General features: G+C 43.5%; 1 protein-coding gene; it reads right to left on the bottom strand.

The window, feature by feature from the left end:
- Nucleotides 1–2,545: 2,545 nt before the first annotated feature.
- GSTUM_00001153001 (uncharacterized protein) lies at nt 2,546–5,149 on the bottom strand. XM_002838504.2 has 10 exons: nt 4,629–5,149; nt 4,410–4,565; nt 4,208–4,304; nt 4,073–4,145; nt 3,931–4,011; nt 3,634–3,870; nt 3,461–3,578; nt 3,257–3,408; nt 2,872–3,201; nt 2,546–2,813 (listed from the first exon to the last, which is right to left on the bottom strand). Exons 1-10 carry the CDS (start codon nt 5,023–5,025, stop codon nt 2,667–2,669), a joined length of 1,788 nt encoding a protein of 595 aa, XP_002838550.1. The 5' UTR covers nt 5,026–5,149; the 3' UTR covers nt 2,546–2,666.
- Nucleotides 5,150–17,087: the final 11,938 nt, after the last annotated feature.

Raw genomic sequence — 17,087 nt, 5'->3', positions numbered from 1 at the left:
TTTTTCCAACATTCTATATATCTTTGGGGATTGATTTCAAGTCCATTTAGTCCATAGAAAGGTTCTTGAATTGTTGTGTAAAATTGGTGGTGTGTTACAAGTATGTATTGACTAATTAGTAAATAACAAATTTGAACCAACTTCATCTTATGGTCCTCATCGCGAATAAAAAACACTCTATCTTTCCATGGCTCGAAAGATGTAAATTTTGCATATAGTTATCCTAGTACATGGGTTGAAATGTTACTATATAGTATAATAGCTCCATGATTAGGCCATCTTACTCCTGGCTGTAAATGCCTTGAGGTTGCTTGCTATCTTGTCTTCTGGTATTCTGATCTACTAGTATGCTTTCAACCTTCTGTACACTTGACTTCATATTTGGACTATGTAAAGTTACACTAGCCACTTTGGATCTATCCACGTCTTCTACTTACTCAGTTCTGTACACTGATAATTATTTTACTTTAGGAACCTTTTACCTGAAAGGAAGGCTAAACCTTTAAATGCATACCATTCGTAAGCTGATAACTATTTCTTAATAATATTGAAACCTATGTGGGTTGAGTGCTGGGACCTGCTTCTGGGAATGATTGGACGCTGGTTATGGTCTTTGTATTTGAACTTAGTACTAGATCTTGCTCCTTCATTATTGCATTGAGACAGGAAGTATATTTAGTGTACAGATGTTCTTGCTAAATATGAAAAATTTCACTTTTAAAAACATTTCATTTGCCCCTATCGCTTAATTCTGTTTAGTGCCATTTTCGTGTCCACTAATCTAAAACTTCTGTTTTCTCTTTATCTTGAACTTTCCTTAGAAACCCCTAATCTTTACTTTCCCATTGTGCCACACTCCGTTCCAAAACATCTCTAGTACAAGTACAGTCATATCCATTTAATAATTATACCCCTTTCTGGCAACTACAACTACAACACTTAATGAATTCAACTATACAAAAAATCAAGATACAAAGCCAATTAAGGAGCAGATGAAAGAACATGACCTAAGCTTTAAAGAAATCCAATTACCATTTTGTATAACCTCCATCTGCATCTAAAACAGTGTGAATTCTCTCAGGCCTTCTTTCTATTCAAGCATCCAATGTCTCTTAGGGAATCAAATTCCACTCCTTCTTTGCTTCCTTAAATAATTCAGTAGCACTATGAGGCTTTCTTTCCAATCTGAAGAATCACTTTCTGAGGGCTCTTTTGAGTAGTGCCCAGGTGTTCTCAATAAGGTTAAGATCTGGAGAGTTGGGTGGCCAAGGACGTTTTTTTTAACCACAGTCTACTTGTAATTTTCAATTTTCCTCACCACCATGCCAGGAAGCATTATCTGCAGCTAGGTAGATATTGTCAGAAGGTCTATCCAGACCTTCTATAAAGGGGATAAGGTATGGCTGGTGGATCTCAGTTGCATATTGGTAGGAATTGAGGCTAAGTCTGTCTCTTTTACTAGATCTTTCCTCCTCCCTCCTCTTTCTCACAAGAATTAACTCAGTCCTCATACCCTTCATTATTGCATCATAGACACTAATGCTAGTCCTTCCTGACTTAAATTTAGGCTTCAAGTTTTTTTCTTCTAGCTTTTTACCAGCTCCTATCCTGACCTTTCTCCTAACAGGATTTAGATCATAGATGATAGTGGCTTCATCAACAAAAACCACCCAATTCCATTCCCCTCTCCAGTTCCTTCTTCTCCTAGCAAACTCCTTTCTCTTCTCCTTCTGTCCTTTCCTCTAAAAAGGCTTTTTCCTTGGTATCAGAAGCTTAAAACTAGCTTCTGAAATGATCTTGTCAATAGTGGTCTTGCCAAGACCAATATTTGCCTTTTGGGTAATTTTGCAAAGTGCTAAATGAGGCTTGGCATTGATAATAGCCTCTACTGCTCTTCTTTTGGCATCAGTAATCTTGGTGGATTGGCCTTGCTTGGAAGCATAATAGGTATCTCTACCTCTTGTCTTGGCTCTAGTGACTACCTTTTGAACAGTAGCCTTGCAGACCCCAATAGCCTTTGCTATTTTATTATACCCCATATCTGTATGCTTATACAGGGCATAAATTTCCTTATTCCAATCTTCTTTTACTTGGGTAGAGTGGGGGAGCCATAGTTGCCAGTGGGATGAGGGGGTGATGGTATTGAGTGGTTGCCGGGCAGGGGTATAATTATTAAACTGACACGACTGTACTACCCGTTTTCAAAAGTATCCGGACGCCTTGGCGCCAATACTGCCTGTATTAGCGCCAAGGCGCCCTGATACTTTTGAAAACGGGTAGTACTCGTACACGGGTAGTACTCGTACAGTACGGCGGGGGGTGTCTGAACAGCTTGTGGCCTTGTCTCAGACGGAAAACAGTACTTGTATTACCCGGCATCAAAATTTAAGGAGGAAAATGCCGCTTTTCACTACCCTATTTTACCTTCCAAGCGTAATTTACCGTACCGTATTTTTCGAACGCTGGATAGGGTACCGGTAGTAGATTCATGTCACTACAAGCATGGAACAAATGGTATATAGTCACGGATTATTACGAATCTTCATAGGATAAAAAAAAGTTCTTAGAGCACGTCTAGTCTAATAGACTAACTCGAAAGGGTTCCCCAACTGGTAATCTTGAAAACAAAGGGAATAAATAAAACCCATAAACAACTCTGTTCCTACCTAAACGCTGTTCCCCTCACCTATATCTTTGCTCCCGTTCCGGAAGGCGTCTGGGTGGTACTCTATATCTTCTAATTCTTCTAATTCCAATATCTTGGGGGCTGGGACATCTTGTCGGAAGATGTATCGCCTGAAAAACCATGGAACCTGAAAGTTTGCATTTAGCATTAATTCTTGTTGTAGATGCTTTGACCCGGATACAAACCTGTGCCAACCCATACTTCATGTGACTCCTTGTAGGAACCTCGAACACTCTGTCTAACTCTTCCAAAGTCCTTCCCTTGGTCTCGGGCAGGAAGAGCAGAACCAGAACAAACCCAATACCATTCCATGCTGCGTAATATCCAAAGGCTCCTTGTGGTTTGAATGCTCGTACAAGCGGTAGCCAGGTCATCGACAGCAGCCAATTGAAACCCCATGTCGTCGCTGTAGCGAGTGACATACCGAGATCACGGATGTAGAGAGGGTACGCTTCTGCTGAGTATGTGAATGGCACCGGCCCTTCACCAGGGGAGTACACTATCCCGAACAAATACTAAAATATGTTAGACTAATTGGCCTATTGGCTAAGATTTCTATAGTGCACTCACAATTCCAAGGGCAACACATCCAATCCTTGCCTCTCTATCGGGAATCCAGAACGAAGATCCAGTGAATAGCAGGAAGAGGCCCATAAGTGGGAACGTAACAAGAAGTAGGAATCGGCGACCGAAGGTATCAATGGTATACACCGCAGGAATAGCTGTTGTCACTTGTTAGCACTCGTTTCGCAGGATTAGCAAAACAATACCCACCGAACAGGAAGTTAATGATTCCGAAGCCCAGACTGGCCAATAGGGAATCGATGACAGTAAACCCAGATTCCTTAAAGATGACCGAAGAGTAGTATGCGATAACGTTGACTCCACAAAACTATGTCCAAAGTCAGTTCGGGTAGATGGGAAATGTCGTCGGCGAATTCACATACCTGCTGCATAAACATAACGATTTCGGAACCAATCATAGCTCTCCTGTTACGCCCAATAGTGAAGAACTCGACGAGCTTGTAACCACTCTTCTTGTTCAACTCGGCTTCGACCCTCAGAAGAGTGTGCATGTAGAACAAATCTCTAGCGGCTTGGACCTTTGTCCATCGTAGACGAGCGAGCGAGTCGAAAGCGCGCTTATGGCGGCCCTTTAACATTTCGTAACGGGGGGACTCAGGCTATGGGCCGGAAATTAGTTTAGCCGTAAAATAAAGCCAAGATATAAAATGGCACCCTACGCAGAAATAGACCTGAAAGCAAACAATCAAGGGTATGACCATAGCGGAGGCAAGCATGAGACGCCAGTTGAGACCGGTTATCTGCCAGCGCTTTTCTTAGTATGAATTTCTCTCTTTGTCCCGACGCATCGGAGGTGCTCACATGGGGTGGGTCCTTGACATTGTAAAATGCAACATCGGCGATATAACCCAACATGATACCAAATGCAGTCCACCTACAACGACAACGGACATTAGCAACGCGAATAAAAGCAATGGGGGAAACGCGGGGCCACACATCTGCCACATCATAACCAAAGCACCTCGAATTGCTGGCGGCGAGCATTCCGCCGCATAAACCGGGACAGTCGAACTCTTAGGGCCAATACCAAAACCTAACATAAATCTTGCAACAAACAAATGAGGCCATGTGTTCGCGAACCCTTGCCATAAGCATGTCACGAAGGAGATAAAGCAAGTGATGAAGATAGTGTTCCGACGACCGAATTGCTTGTTGAGAGGATGGGTTAACCAACAACCGACGGTAAAACAAGATAAATATGGTGCCGAATTAACGAGACCAGCAATCCATTCTCGGTTCTCAATTCCAAATTGTTTGAGAAAGAAAAGGTTAGCCCCGTTGATGACGGTTTCGTCTGTAGTGATATTATTATAGGGGTTACTCTTGTCCACACCATAGGTTTGTAAGGGTTACGTACCCATTCCCTGAACTGCCGCAGCCATAGAACACATTACAACCATATGATATAGGTCCTTGGGGTGACTCCACTTGTGGGTAACTTCTCTTCGTAGGTAGTATTTGTCATCGTCCGTCAATAATGGTAATGTATCGAAGGCTTCAGGTTTCTGAGCGAGAAGGGCTCCTTTCCTGAACTCGTCTTGTAAGTCTTCCATACCGTTCTCGCGAGCATAGGAAGCGCCCATTTCCATTAGCTCCTCATGTGGGATCCCTGAGAGGGGGTGCGCAAGCTTGGAATTGAGCTTTTGTAGATCCTCGGGTTGGTTCTTTGATGCTGGCTGGTGCTCATGTGGGCCAACAGAGAGAGGTTTCTCCGCATCCGGAGAGCCCAATGTGCTAGAAATTGGATTTGACATGATTCCTATCCTCTTTGACTGGAGAGAGAGGTAATTAGGGGGGGAAGGGGGATATCAGCTACCTTATAGCCGCCACAGAATTGGAGTTGGGGACTGTGTGTGGTGCACAAGAAGGCAAGACATCATGCCCCCCCCCCAGATCAACATGTCATGGACGAAATAAGCAGTAGGAAATATTACAAGTACTGTACTGGTAAACCTTGCTTTTTGTCCTCCCTCCCCTGTTATCCAGGTTCCAATTTAGTCACTCGGCTCGGTAGCCTTTCATTCCCCCTCATTAGTTTTCCCAATGCCCTCCATCTCTATTCCCCTACTCCAGTCAACCTTCCCAGTAGCACAAATACTTAGCTTGGTTTCCTACTCCAGTATCCTATTTACCATTGTAGCTTAATTGGTGGGCATGATATGGGTATCCTTGACTCTCTGTCCCCCTCCTCTTTACTACCATACCCCCCCCCCCGAATCCACCCCCGCACCCTTGAACCAGAAGCTGGATGCGTAAAATTATTCCATCGCAGGTGACAGCAAGTTTGATCAGGTAGGGTTCACATCACTAGCTGTGCTTCACTCGCAACCAGGGAATTCCTAGGGAACATAAGGTAACCGTTTGAATGCCCCCGCGATACACCAGAGAAGCCGGTGGAAGGGTGAAGGGGGGTAGGGAGAGGGTTATGGTGCAGCGATGCAGCGGTGATAAACAAGGTGGTACAGGTATTGTGGTAGACTACTAATGAAGGAAAGCCTGCAGTCGATCGATGCACTATACTGCACAGGCACAAAACGCCTCCCGAAGTGGGTCTCAATGATGAGAACAGCGCCCACCAGTCTGCCTTTTTTTCTGATTTGATTTTCTTCCAATTCAGAGCACGATCCGTTCAAAATTGTGAATATCATCCTTCATGCCTTTGGCTAGATTCATCCTTGAAAGGACCCTCCATCCACCTGGGAAAGCTAAGTATTGCCTGCCCCCCCCCCCCCAAAGGAAAGACCCGTCGAAAAGCGAGATCAAAAAATGTTTCACAGGGCCCTGGTTCTTGTTTTGTGGAGAAACATGAGGCGAATCTTTCGCTAGAGAAATGTTTCAAACAACCGATCCGTATAGCGCACGTCGTGCCGATAGTGGTGCCGAGCACGCTTAAAAGGATAAGGCGTCGCTAGCAATTGCTTGTATCGATAGTACCAAGTACAGTACAAGTAAGGGAGTAAGGGTAGACTAGACCAAGACATTCCCAGTCTGGTTCCCGCCCTTGGCAGCCCTCGTCCTCTGCGAGAATTGAGAAGGCTTACCCACTCTGTGAATCCTCTTCGTATTCACAACGTGTTTAAGAAGACCACCCCAGTCCCACAGCAGACAGATAGGCAGACAGAAAGACAGTGTTGGGGGGTTTACGAGTGCTCTACAAGGCAGTACTCTACAAGGCAGATTACCATCCCCTCACCCAGAAAAAACGCACAATGTGGAAGAAAAAATAAGTAAATAAATAATCTAAAAATTAAAAACCTTACCTGTACCGGTAAGTTACTGTACAACGCGATTACTCCTCTGTGTTGCCCCCCCCTTCACGGCTGCGGCACTTTTCCTCTTCGTAACCTGCCTCGGAACTATGCTAATAGATCTCAAGGAGCAGACCAGGCCAACCTCTAAATCATCTAAATCACCCTGCTGGAGTGTTTTGGCCTTCCCTTTTCCTTGTGGTAGGGCAGCAGCCGTTTATGGTTGTTGCATCGGAGGCATGACCTCATCTGATAATTCTCGAGTAACATATTATGATCTGCGGGACAGGGTACCCCTTCAACTAGACTGACTTCACTACCCGTACCGGTAAACCCGCCGGACTAGCAGTTTTTAGTGTGAGCAAGGGAATAAGTAAACATGAGATTTGTGACGATACTCGTATTGTCATTTGCCAGCCAGCCACCCCTCCTTACACTGTTCCAGGATTCTTGGCGCTGTGCTGGGAGTTAACTTGCTCTTATCATGCGGCACTGGACAGAAGCTACAAACTAGGACGACTGCGTAGGATAGCTGTACTACTCGTAGGTACCGTATTGCATACTGAGGCCCACTCCCTGTAACCTGGGAGAATTACTAAATTTGCGGGGTAAAGTAAGAAAATTTGGTGAGACTTATCTATCTATCTGCATAGCTACGGTGCGATGTCTGCGATGGATAAAACTGGGCCATTCTTTAGAAAGGGGTGGTGGTGGACCTTAACTCGAGTGGTTCAACAGAGTCAGGTTACACCTCAGGTGAGCAAGCAAGTGAATCCACCCCCTTTCGCACGGAATATCACGACGGAATACTCCATAACGCCATCCTATACAACACCAAAAGCCACCAATCTCCCCCGATGGGATAACTCGACGATACCCGGATTTTACCTCCTTCCCCAACTTTTTCAATGATGACTGCGCAAACCGCTGGAGTTTCCTTGCGGAGTACGTGAGCCAACATCTCCCGCCCATGCTACAATAGGAAGGAAGGAGTACAAGTAAGGGGGAGGGGGTGGGGAAACGATGGTGTTGATACACCTGTAATAGACCTGCTAGGCAAAGAAGTGCCTCGTTATAGGCGGTGTCGCAATGGTGCCGGTATTATACATCGAATACGACAGTCTGCCCTGCGGTGTGCGGACTCCAATCATGAATGTCCATCATGTACCAGTATCATGGCAGATGTACTCGTACTACCGGTATCATAACTAGTCGCATCACTGCTGTTATTGGATGTAAAGTAAGCAGTAGGAATCAGAGAGAAGTAGGCGGGTAATCAGCCTGCCCTAGCTGCCATCTAGATTCTTGATCACATGCCTACCGTACTTGTTATCATACTTGAACCACGGGTACGCCTAACCGGATTGAGGGTTGGTATAATAATAATGTACGAGTAAGGCTGGCTACGAGAAAGGATGGGCGGACTCAACTCAACTACGGCTAAAAAAGCGCAGTATTCCCCCAACATAGTCTACACTTCACAAAAACAATTAAAAATAGAAAATAGGATAAGAAATGCTACGAATGGGAAAAAAAAATAAGAAAAAAAGAAAACGATAACCGCAAAAAACCTATATAATACAATACCGGTACGGCATATAGGTGCCTGCTCGGCCTACCCCTCCATCCCACCCCACGGCGCAATGCGGGTAGCTGCTGAGGACAGAGATGGAATCTCCGGATGCGTGCCATAATTTACAATCATTGTTGTTGCACAAGTAAGTAACGCCTATTCCAGAACCGTTGATTGATAGCAAAAGGCAGGTGGGGGCTCCGGCAGTCATGTCATCGGCGCGATGCACTGGCTGGTAGAAATAATATTATTAACAAGGTGTACGAGTACTATTAAACCTTGGCATGGCAGGGGACGGCACTCTAACGTCCGATCGTGGGTTCGTTCGATATATAGTATAAGTGAGGCAAGGCTAGGAAGAAGGATGAAAAAATAAGCTTACTCGAGCACATAAAGTTACAGCTAAAGATGTTATGTCCCTGTTAAATGAGTATTAAAGACACTGGTTAGGAGTACTGTACTGCGCTGTCTGCCTACCTACTGTATGATACCTCACTCACTCGCCCCCGCCCAGGCAGACTGACGGCCGCCAAGTACCGTACAGCACAGTACTCGCATATCAAGTCAACATCGACATCGCTGCCACTTCCCATGGATAAAAAAATTACGGAATGCGGATGAGGCGTCCTGGTGAAGGCAATCAGTCACGGTATTCTGCAAGTACTGTACGATACGGCAGCTATCCATGGATGCCAAATGTGATTGCTTTGTTCGTGTTTTAGGCTGCGGGTTTCAACTTTCAAGGGGTCGGGGGTCGGCCTTGTGATCGGCAGGGGAGTGTCGGGATACGGTATATTTTTGTCATGTTATCATACCCAAGAATTGTGGGTTCGAGGTATAAGCACCCGGCATGGAGAACTCGGGATAAATAAATAAATAACACCAATATAGGGAGCAAAAATTTGTATATTAAATTGCCTGCGCACAACTGAGCGTCCGCACTAATTTTAGACTCAAATGTTCGGGTTCTTTACACCGGGTACAGTACCGTACTTGCAGGTGGTTTATTAGACTGGGTGAAGCTTTATATTGATAGATTGGTATGATACGATGCGGCGGGGCTATGAGTCTGCATGGTGGAGTGTTGTTTATAGTACTGCACTTCCACCCCCAAAGACTTATACCAGAGCAGAGCACCCTGACCTTCACTCGTTCATTCACTCATAGCAGATCATGAGACCGATCACTTCAATTAACTTTGAAATACAAGTAAACTAACTGTGATAGATGGTTCAGCATGTCTCACCACCTCCCATCCGTCGTCCCTACCGATCGCCTCCCCTTACCTCCCCTCGCTTCGGCAAAAGCAGGACGGAGGGGATGGAGGAAGGGGGGGGAGGACCGCAATGAACATCAAAACGGGGGGGAAAAATGGTCAAGTCCCGATTCCCAACAAAGCTGATCCCCAACCCAGGAATCTACACGGACAGAACGTCTGCAGTAGTGGGAACGGGAGAGAGCAATGCTCTTAGTTAAAAGACGGGATGGGGTTGATGTTTGCACATAGACTAGTTGTTCCTTCCATTGAGCGTTCTACTGCGTAGAAGGGGTAGGGAAACTTAAGTAGTGCATGTTTTTGGTGGGGCATTATGGAAAGAGAAAAGGGTGGTAGCAGGGAATTGGTTGAATTGGATTGAATCAGAGTATGAACATGATTTGGGCAAGAAACGCTGAGGCATTTAGAATCGAGAAAGCAAGCAGGAAAAGCGAGAAGACGACCTAAACCATGTTGAAAATGTCCTTGGCAAGAGCTATGTCGTGGATGTTGTCGTTACGATAAGGTTGTCGACAGCAGGCGTCTGATGAGAGAAAGTTTTCACAACAGGCATGAAGGGTGGGAAAATCGATTGTTAGCTTAGTCTTGGCCGGACTAAGAACCCCGGAACCAAACTGATGGCTGTTACCCTCCCTCCCTTCATTCCAACCGGTAACATGATAATATTATTATGATACTCGCGAGTGTCATTAGGCTAGCAACCACTCGAAGCTATCTAGCTTCAATCATACACTTGCCTTCGGATATCCGGGAATATCATTTGTATGGATTTGGCAATTGTTCGCGCAAGGGAAGTTATGTACGAGAGGAAGCTGTCTTCAAAATTCGCTGACATCCCCCACTTTACACCAAAATGGGCATTCACTTTGCAAAATCTCAGCTTTGTCACCCTGTAAGAAAATTTAAAATTTGCCAGAGTCTTTAGAGCCATCTACCATACAGTACGCACCATCATTTGTGAGTGACAAGCTCTGTTGGTTGATTGCCATGGTGCAATACAAAGAAATAACAACTGTGGACAAAAGGTAGACCACCCGGACCCTCAGCGAGGCGGTACCCTCGACGAGGCTTGGCAGGGCTTGGCATCAATGGACGCAGATAAACCTTTTCTCATTTTTTTTTTACAAGCAACAATACAACAACACCTAACAATACAACATCTAATAACACAACCACATCTGGAGACTTGATCCACTCCAGAGGGTTGTGTTATGAAGAAAGCGACAAGTCAAGTGACCTGCTGGAGGGAACTTGAGATGTACAAGTCTCTTCTCCACAAGTCTCTTTGCCATCAGAGAAACTTTCCAAAGACTCTTCCCAATCAAAATCTTTTTCAGCTGGTACTTTAACTGTAACGTGTTCGCAAGGTGCTAATCACGTTATCGATTATGAGGTACGATAGTTGGCAGGTGGCCTGCTCTACCAGAGAGGAGGCGAGAGCTGAGAACGAAAGGAGATTTCGAAGGTGTACTAAGAAACAGAGAGGTAACTGTTCAACCAAGTATATTGAAATACTGGCTGTCAAAGTCTGCCTTTTCCATTGTAGAAACAGGTGGTCTTTAAATACATAAATCTGTTCATATCTAGCATAAATAAATCTAATCAAAGGTATCAAGCGATACACTTCGGTAAAATAAATCAAGTATCAAAATGATACTTAAAATAAAACATAAAACATAACTAAGTATCAAACGATACTTAAAACAAATCAAGTATCAAAGCAATACTTAAAACAAAACATAAAACATAACTAAGTATCAAACAATACTTAAAACAAATCAAGTATCAAAGCAATACTTAAAATAAAATATAAAACAAAACTAAGTATTAAATGATACTTAAAACAAACAAAGTATCAAAGTGATACTTAAAACAAAACTTAAAGCATAACTAGGTATCAAATGATACTTAAAACAAACCAAGTATCAAAGTGATACTTAAAACAAAATATAAAACCAAAACCAAGTATCAAAGCGATACTTAAAACAAAACCAATAACTGAGTACCCGTACTGGTTACATCAACCGACAACTTCCCACTACTTCTCAAATCCGAATTTCTTGCCAAGTCCGCAATATGTTTTTCAAACTTCCTTACTCTTCGTTCTGCTTCAGAAATCTGCCCAACAAGACGGCTTTCTTCTTGTAGCAATACTGCCCTAGCCTTTCAGTGCTTTAGTAATCTTCCCTCTCTTTCTAATCTTTCTGCATCTTTTTGTTTCCTTGTACATTTAGCTAACTTTTTCCTGCGAACTTCAATCAGGTTTGACGCATTAGAATATTTCTACTTCATCATATTGCATTCCTCTTTCGATTTCAATTCAAAGAAATTTACAATTTCTTCTTGGTCAATCCATGCTTTTCTACAGGTTGGTATTCAAGTTTGTTTTGCTTGTTTTTTGTTTTAGGTATTGGCTAACTGTCTTTTCAGATGTTTAATCTGACGATCCTTGTCCTCAATATCGGTAAGTACTCGATTAGTACATATGGCCATATTACTAACAATTTATTTTAGTCCCCATGAGACAGAATCATTTTGTAATAAAGTTGTAAAGGCTACTATCTCTTTTCTCTCAATATTGGCCCTGTCAATAGGGACTGGAAGGCTATTGATCTCGATGGAACTCATTGTACTCAAGGATTGAGGAAATAATGTGGAAAGGTTTTGAGAAGAAGGGTTTGAATTGGTAGAATTGGTTTGTAGGGCTTGTACCTTAGTGAGAATAATGCTGCAATTGAGTGGATTAAGTTTAGTATTTCGAAAGCCATTTTGAATGTTTTCAGTTATAAATGATGCCCAGCATGCTATCATCAGAATTTCATAGAAATTCTCTTTCGAAATCCCATACTCATGTCTCTCAAACCTTCTTGTAAGCTCCTTCAGATATTGATGTTTATAAGGTCCAAATACGGAAATATTGAGTAGCTGTAATCGATGGGTTGTATGCGGAGGTAAGTAGTAGGGAATTAATCTATGTGATACACAAAACTCTAAAAAGGTAGTATTGACATGGCTGCTGTGGCTATCAAAAAGGAGCAAGCGATAATCTTGTTTGGCTTTGGATGCACTAATGCTCTCTGGTCCAAAGTTTCTCACAAGGTAGGTTTATGTCATTTTCTCATTAGTCCATCTATTATGTGAATACCCAAAGAGTATATCCTCTGAAATTCCTCAGAGCTTGTAAAACTATTTATCAATAAACTCTTCTGCTTTGAGGATAATTATAGGCTTCGAACTAGTTCCATTAGTACAAATCCCTTCAATTACAGTAATAAACTGTAACAATTCCTGCTTGGATGGTTAGTTCTTGGTGACAGGGAACGATACTTCTCTTCTTCTTCTGTTTCTTTCCTTAGTCTTATAATAGCGCTAGGCCTCTGCCTATGTTACTGTTAGGAATACCGAGATCCGATACCTAGGAACCACCCTAGGTAGGGTAACCTCTCCCGAAATCGAAATCTCAGGTCTCCAACACCCCCCTCCGGCCCCCTTATGGGGCCCACGCGTCATCATACATATCAATCTAAGTTGCGTCCTGTGAGTATTATACCACAGAATCGAAGGTGTTAAAATAACACCGTATACGTTGCCGCCGTCTGTCCGACCGGATCTTGTTCGCAGGATATATAAGAAGGGACCTTCGGCTAGGTCTGGGAAGTATAACGGAGTGAATCCGTCAACTACCCAGAAAGTTACTAGGCTTCAAGAATGAGATATCTTTGGCATAGGCCGTAAGTAACGGGACGTTTTCGCGCAAAGAGATGATGATGAATAGTAAAGGATCTTAATGAAAGACCAATACATTCACATCCACCCTACGATAACCAGAAGAGTCTGGAACTCCTGAGAATACTACCATTGAACCCAATGGAGTTCGAGGAGTGTTACAACTAGGTTCAGGTACATACTGCAACCGAGGGGGTGACTCCCAAACCGGTGACAGTAACCAGAATCCTATTACCCACGGTAACCAAGGGTTACCGAGCGAGGGATTATCTACCAACCCTATGGAAAGGCTTCCTGCAGGGAGACGATTGGAGCCAACACAGTCCGACTTGAGAATTGGGCCAATTGTCTAAAAAGACTCTCACCGTCGGATAATTACTATTGGAAACAGCATGATTTCCAAATAGTCATATTATAATTATCAAAGAGGGTGTGATGATTTTCAGGGTCTCCAGGTGTTCGCACCTTGGAAGAAAACCCGACGTTGCAAGTTATATTGGAAAAAGGTACATGGTTGTATGTTAGTTAGATGTAGCCCGCGAACACTCAGACACGGAATATAAATATTGAAGTGCCTCCCAAGCTTTAGACATCATCAAGCAACGGAGAAGAGACCTTAACAATATAATATTATTCTTACAATTTTACTTTACTTTACTTTACCCTACTTTACTTCGCTCTTAATAGTCATAAACGAAACGAGTGAAGTCTGAGCCTTCCTAGACAATCTCCGTCTATAAAAACGAATCTCGATCGGCCTAGACAACTCTGAAGTCTATCGGGTTGTCTCCGCCTAACAGTTACCTGTAACCGGTACGGGTACTCGGTTATTAGTTTTGTTTTATATTTTGTTTTAAGTATCACTTGGATACTTGGTTTGTTTTAAGTATCGTTTGATACTTGATTTTGTTTTATGTTTTGTTTTAAGTATCGCTTTGATACTTGGTTTTGTTTTACGTTTTGTTTTAAGTATTGCTTTGATACTTAAGAAGTTTTACCAAAGTGTATCTATTGATACCTTTGATTAGTTTTGTTCATGCTAGACATGAACAGATCTGTGTATTTAAAGACCGCCTGTTTCTACAATAGAAAAGGCAGACTTCGACAGACAGTATTTCAATATACTTGGTTGAAAGGTTACTTCTTTGTTCCTCAGTACACCCTCGAAGCCTCCTTTAGTTCTCAGCTCTCGCCTCCTCTCTGGAAGAGCAGGCCACCTCCCAACTATCATATCCATTACCGATAACGTGATTAGCTCCTTGCGAACACGTTACATTTTTTTAACCTCAGCAAGTGGTTAAGAACCTGTCTCCGGATTTAGGCCTGATCAACCTATCGATATCCACCTCAGAACGCTAGCGGAGAGAAGCGGCGGAATCACGGCACATTCGGCTTCGTCTCAAATCCAAGATAGAGTCTTTGACAACCAGGAGTGGGAAGTAAATCCCACAGCAAGACCTTACAAGAAAGAAACAATCCCAATGCTCTGCTAAGGAGCCTGGCGAACCAGCAAACATGGAAGACATACAACCTCCTGGAGAATTCCCTTCTACTCCAGCAAAAAAGCCTTCCTTTGAACCTCCAATCGACCCCGAATCCAGTAGCAAATCAGATATGGCTAGCACAAGAGGAGGGCCCTGTGGAGGAGGAAAGTCTCAGGCTAGGCCTGAAGAAGAGGAGGTACCAGCAGCATTTGAACCTCCTAAGTTTAAACTCCACCTCCCAGTGAAGTTTACAGGAGAAGGAAAAGACCTCAAACCTGAAGCCTTTGACCGATGGGTGACGGAACTCACATACTATCTCCTCCTGCAAGGAAAAGATGTGGAAGATCCTACAACCGGACTATACATTGGATCATTCTGCGAAGGAAAGGCAACCGATGCATACCACCTATGCTATAAGGACTACGGCAGAAATGTGAGACAAAGAGGATCTACAGTCCTCGATTACCTGAAAGGACAATTCCAATCCTCTATTACCAACGACATCCTATACAACAAATTCAACCAGCTCCATCAAGTTAATAGACTGCATGTCAAGAGGATAACAGATGTAGCTATGGACCTATGAATGTATCAGGACTGAATGAAAAAGAGAAGCATTTCCAAATACATCCTTAAGCGACGATTCTATAACACTATGCACCCTACCCTCCGGCGAGAAGTAGAACCACTTGAGAAAGACGACGATGATATTTTAACAATAATTGCAAGAGCAGAATGTAAGGATGCCATCCTCCATGAGACCAAGGCATACAAGACACAGACGTTCTCTGGTAAGAACAGCTAACCACGACACAAATCCTCCAGTAACTCTGAAGACGATATCCCTCGAGTTTTTAAGAAGAAAACCAAATCCTCCAAAGAATCGAGACAACAGAAAGGAGAATGTTTTGAATGTGGAAAAACAGAACACATGGCAAAGAACTGCCCTACGAAGAAAGGGAAAGGAAAGGTGATCAAACAAGAAGCGTCAGCCAACAATATTGAAAATGATAGTGATGATGCCCATTCCAGCGAATATGAGGAGATTCATATCGAATATATCGATATGGAGTGCAACAGTGTTCAGCCTCCAGCTACATTTAAGGCACACACTGCCCTGGAAGGTACTATTCTCATCAATGGCAAGAAGGCTCGAGTCCTATTCGACACTGGCACGATCGGAAGAGACATGATCAGCAATGCCTTTGTTTCTGTCCATGGACTCCCAACTTGAGACCTCAACCAACCGATACCAGTCAATATGGCAGTAAAGAGATCACGATTCACCAGCCATAAAACCTGTAGTGCAACTATTCGACTTGGTTCTGCCATCCTAACATCCCAGGAAATGCTGGTTGGCAACTTAGCCAAATACGATGCCCTCATAGGAATGCCATTCCTGAACCGCCACAAAGCTATAATCAGGTGTGGGGAATCAACCATCGATTTTCCAGATCAGAAGGTCAGAGTCTCATACAAACCAACAAGCGGAGAGTACCGAGCCGCAGTCTGTGAAGCAATTGCCCAACGCCTATTGGATGAATACTCTGATGTTTCTCCTGATCAGATTCCCGAAGAACTACCGCCTATGAGAGAAGTAAACCACCACATTCGCCTCCGAGACCCCTCTAATCTTAAGCACCAATCCACCTACTCTATCCCTGACGCATACAAAAGTCCACTTTGTGATTGGATCAACCAACAACAAAGAAGAGGAGTCATCTACCGAGTAGAAGCCCCAGGTGCTGCTCCTATGTTTGTTCAACCCAAAGCAGATGGAAAAAGAATCCGCCCTTTAGTTGACCTCAAACTACGGAATGAAAACACGGTTATGGAGAGCTCTGCTATTCCAACCCAAACCCAAATCCTGAATGCAGTTGGACAGGCTAGATTCCAAAGCAAGATTGACCTAAACGATGCCTACTTCCAAACAAGGTTAGATCTAGAATCCGAACCCTACAACAGTTTCAAAACACCCTTCGGAAGTTTCATTAGCTGAGTTATGTTGCAAGGTGATATGCATGCGCCCGTCACCTTTATGCGAATTATGGAAAACCTCCTAAGCGAATACCTCCACCATTTTATTTGGGTCTACTTTGATGATATTCTCATCTTCTTGAACACCAAAACAGAACATACCTACCATATAGGTTTGGTTTGTACCAAGCTAAGGGAAGCTAAATTCTACACTAGCAGAAACAAATCAATTTTATTTGCCGATAAGCTCGATATCCTAGGACATGTGATAGATGACGAAGGGATACATGCAGCCCCTGGAAAAATATCCTGTTTAACAGAATGGACAACACTCCGGAATCAGAAGGAGCTCATGCGATTCCTAGGATTAGTTAACTATATCTCCTAGTTCCTACCACACCATGCCACTGTGACAGCGCCGCTCACAGACCTCACCGGCAATGCAGAATTTGTCTGGACCCACACTCATGACCAAGCCTTTACCAACATCAAGGAATTGATCAAAAACGCCAATATCATACGCCCTATCCAC

The sequence above is a fragment of the Tuber melanosporum genome, assembly GCF_000151645.1.
Source record: "Tuber melanosporum whole genome shotgun sequence assembly, scaffold_253, strain Mel28".
Classification (NCBI taxonomy): Eukaryota; Fungi; Ascomycota; class Pezizomycetes; order Pezizales; family Tuberaceae; genus Tuber; species Tuber melanosporum.
The sequence above is the reverse complement of the archived record's forward strand: the minus strand, read 5'-3'. Positions and strand labels throughout refer to the sequence as shown.

What these genes read in the sequence shown, in the direction of transcription:
- GSTUM_00001153001 (XM_002838504.2), bottom strand. Translation starts at nt 5,025, where the DNA reads ATGTCAAATCCAATTTCTAGCACATTGGGCTCTCCGGATGCGGAGAAA. An exon ending in GCTTTCAGGTCTATTTCTGC is followed by an intron (nt 3,871 to 3,930) that starts GTAGGGTGCCAT and finishes TCCGGCCCATAG; the next exon opens with CCTGAGTCCCCCCGTTACGA. An exon ending in AATCATTAACTTCCTGTTCG is followed by an intron (nt 3,409 to 3,460) that starts GTGGGTATTGTT and finishes AAGTGACAACAG; the next exon opens with CTATTCCTGCGGTGTATACC.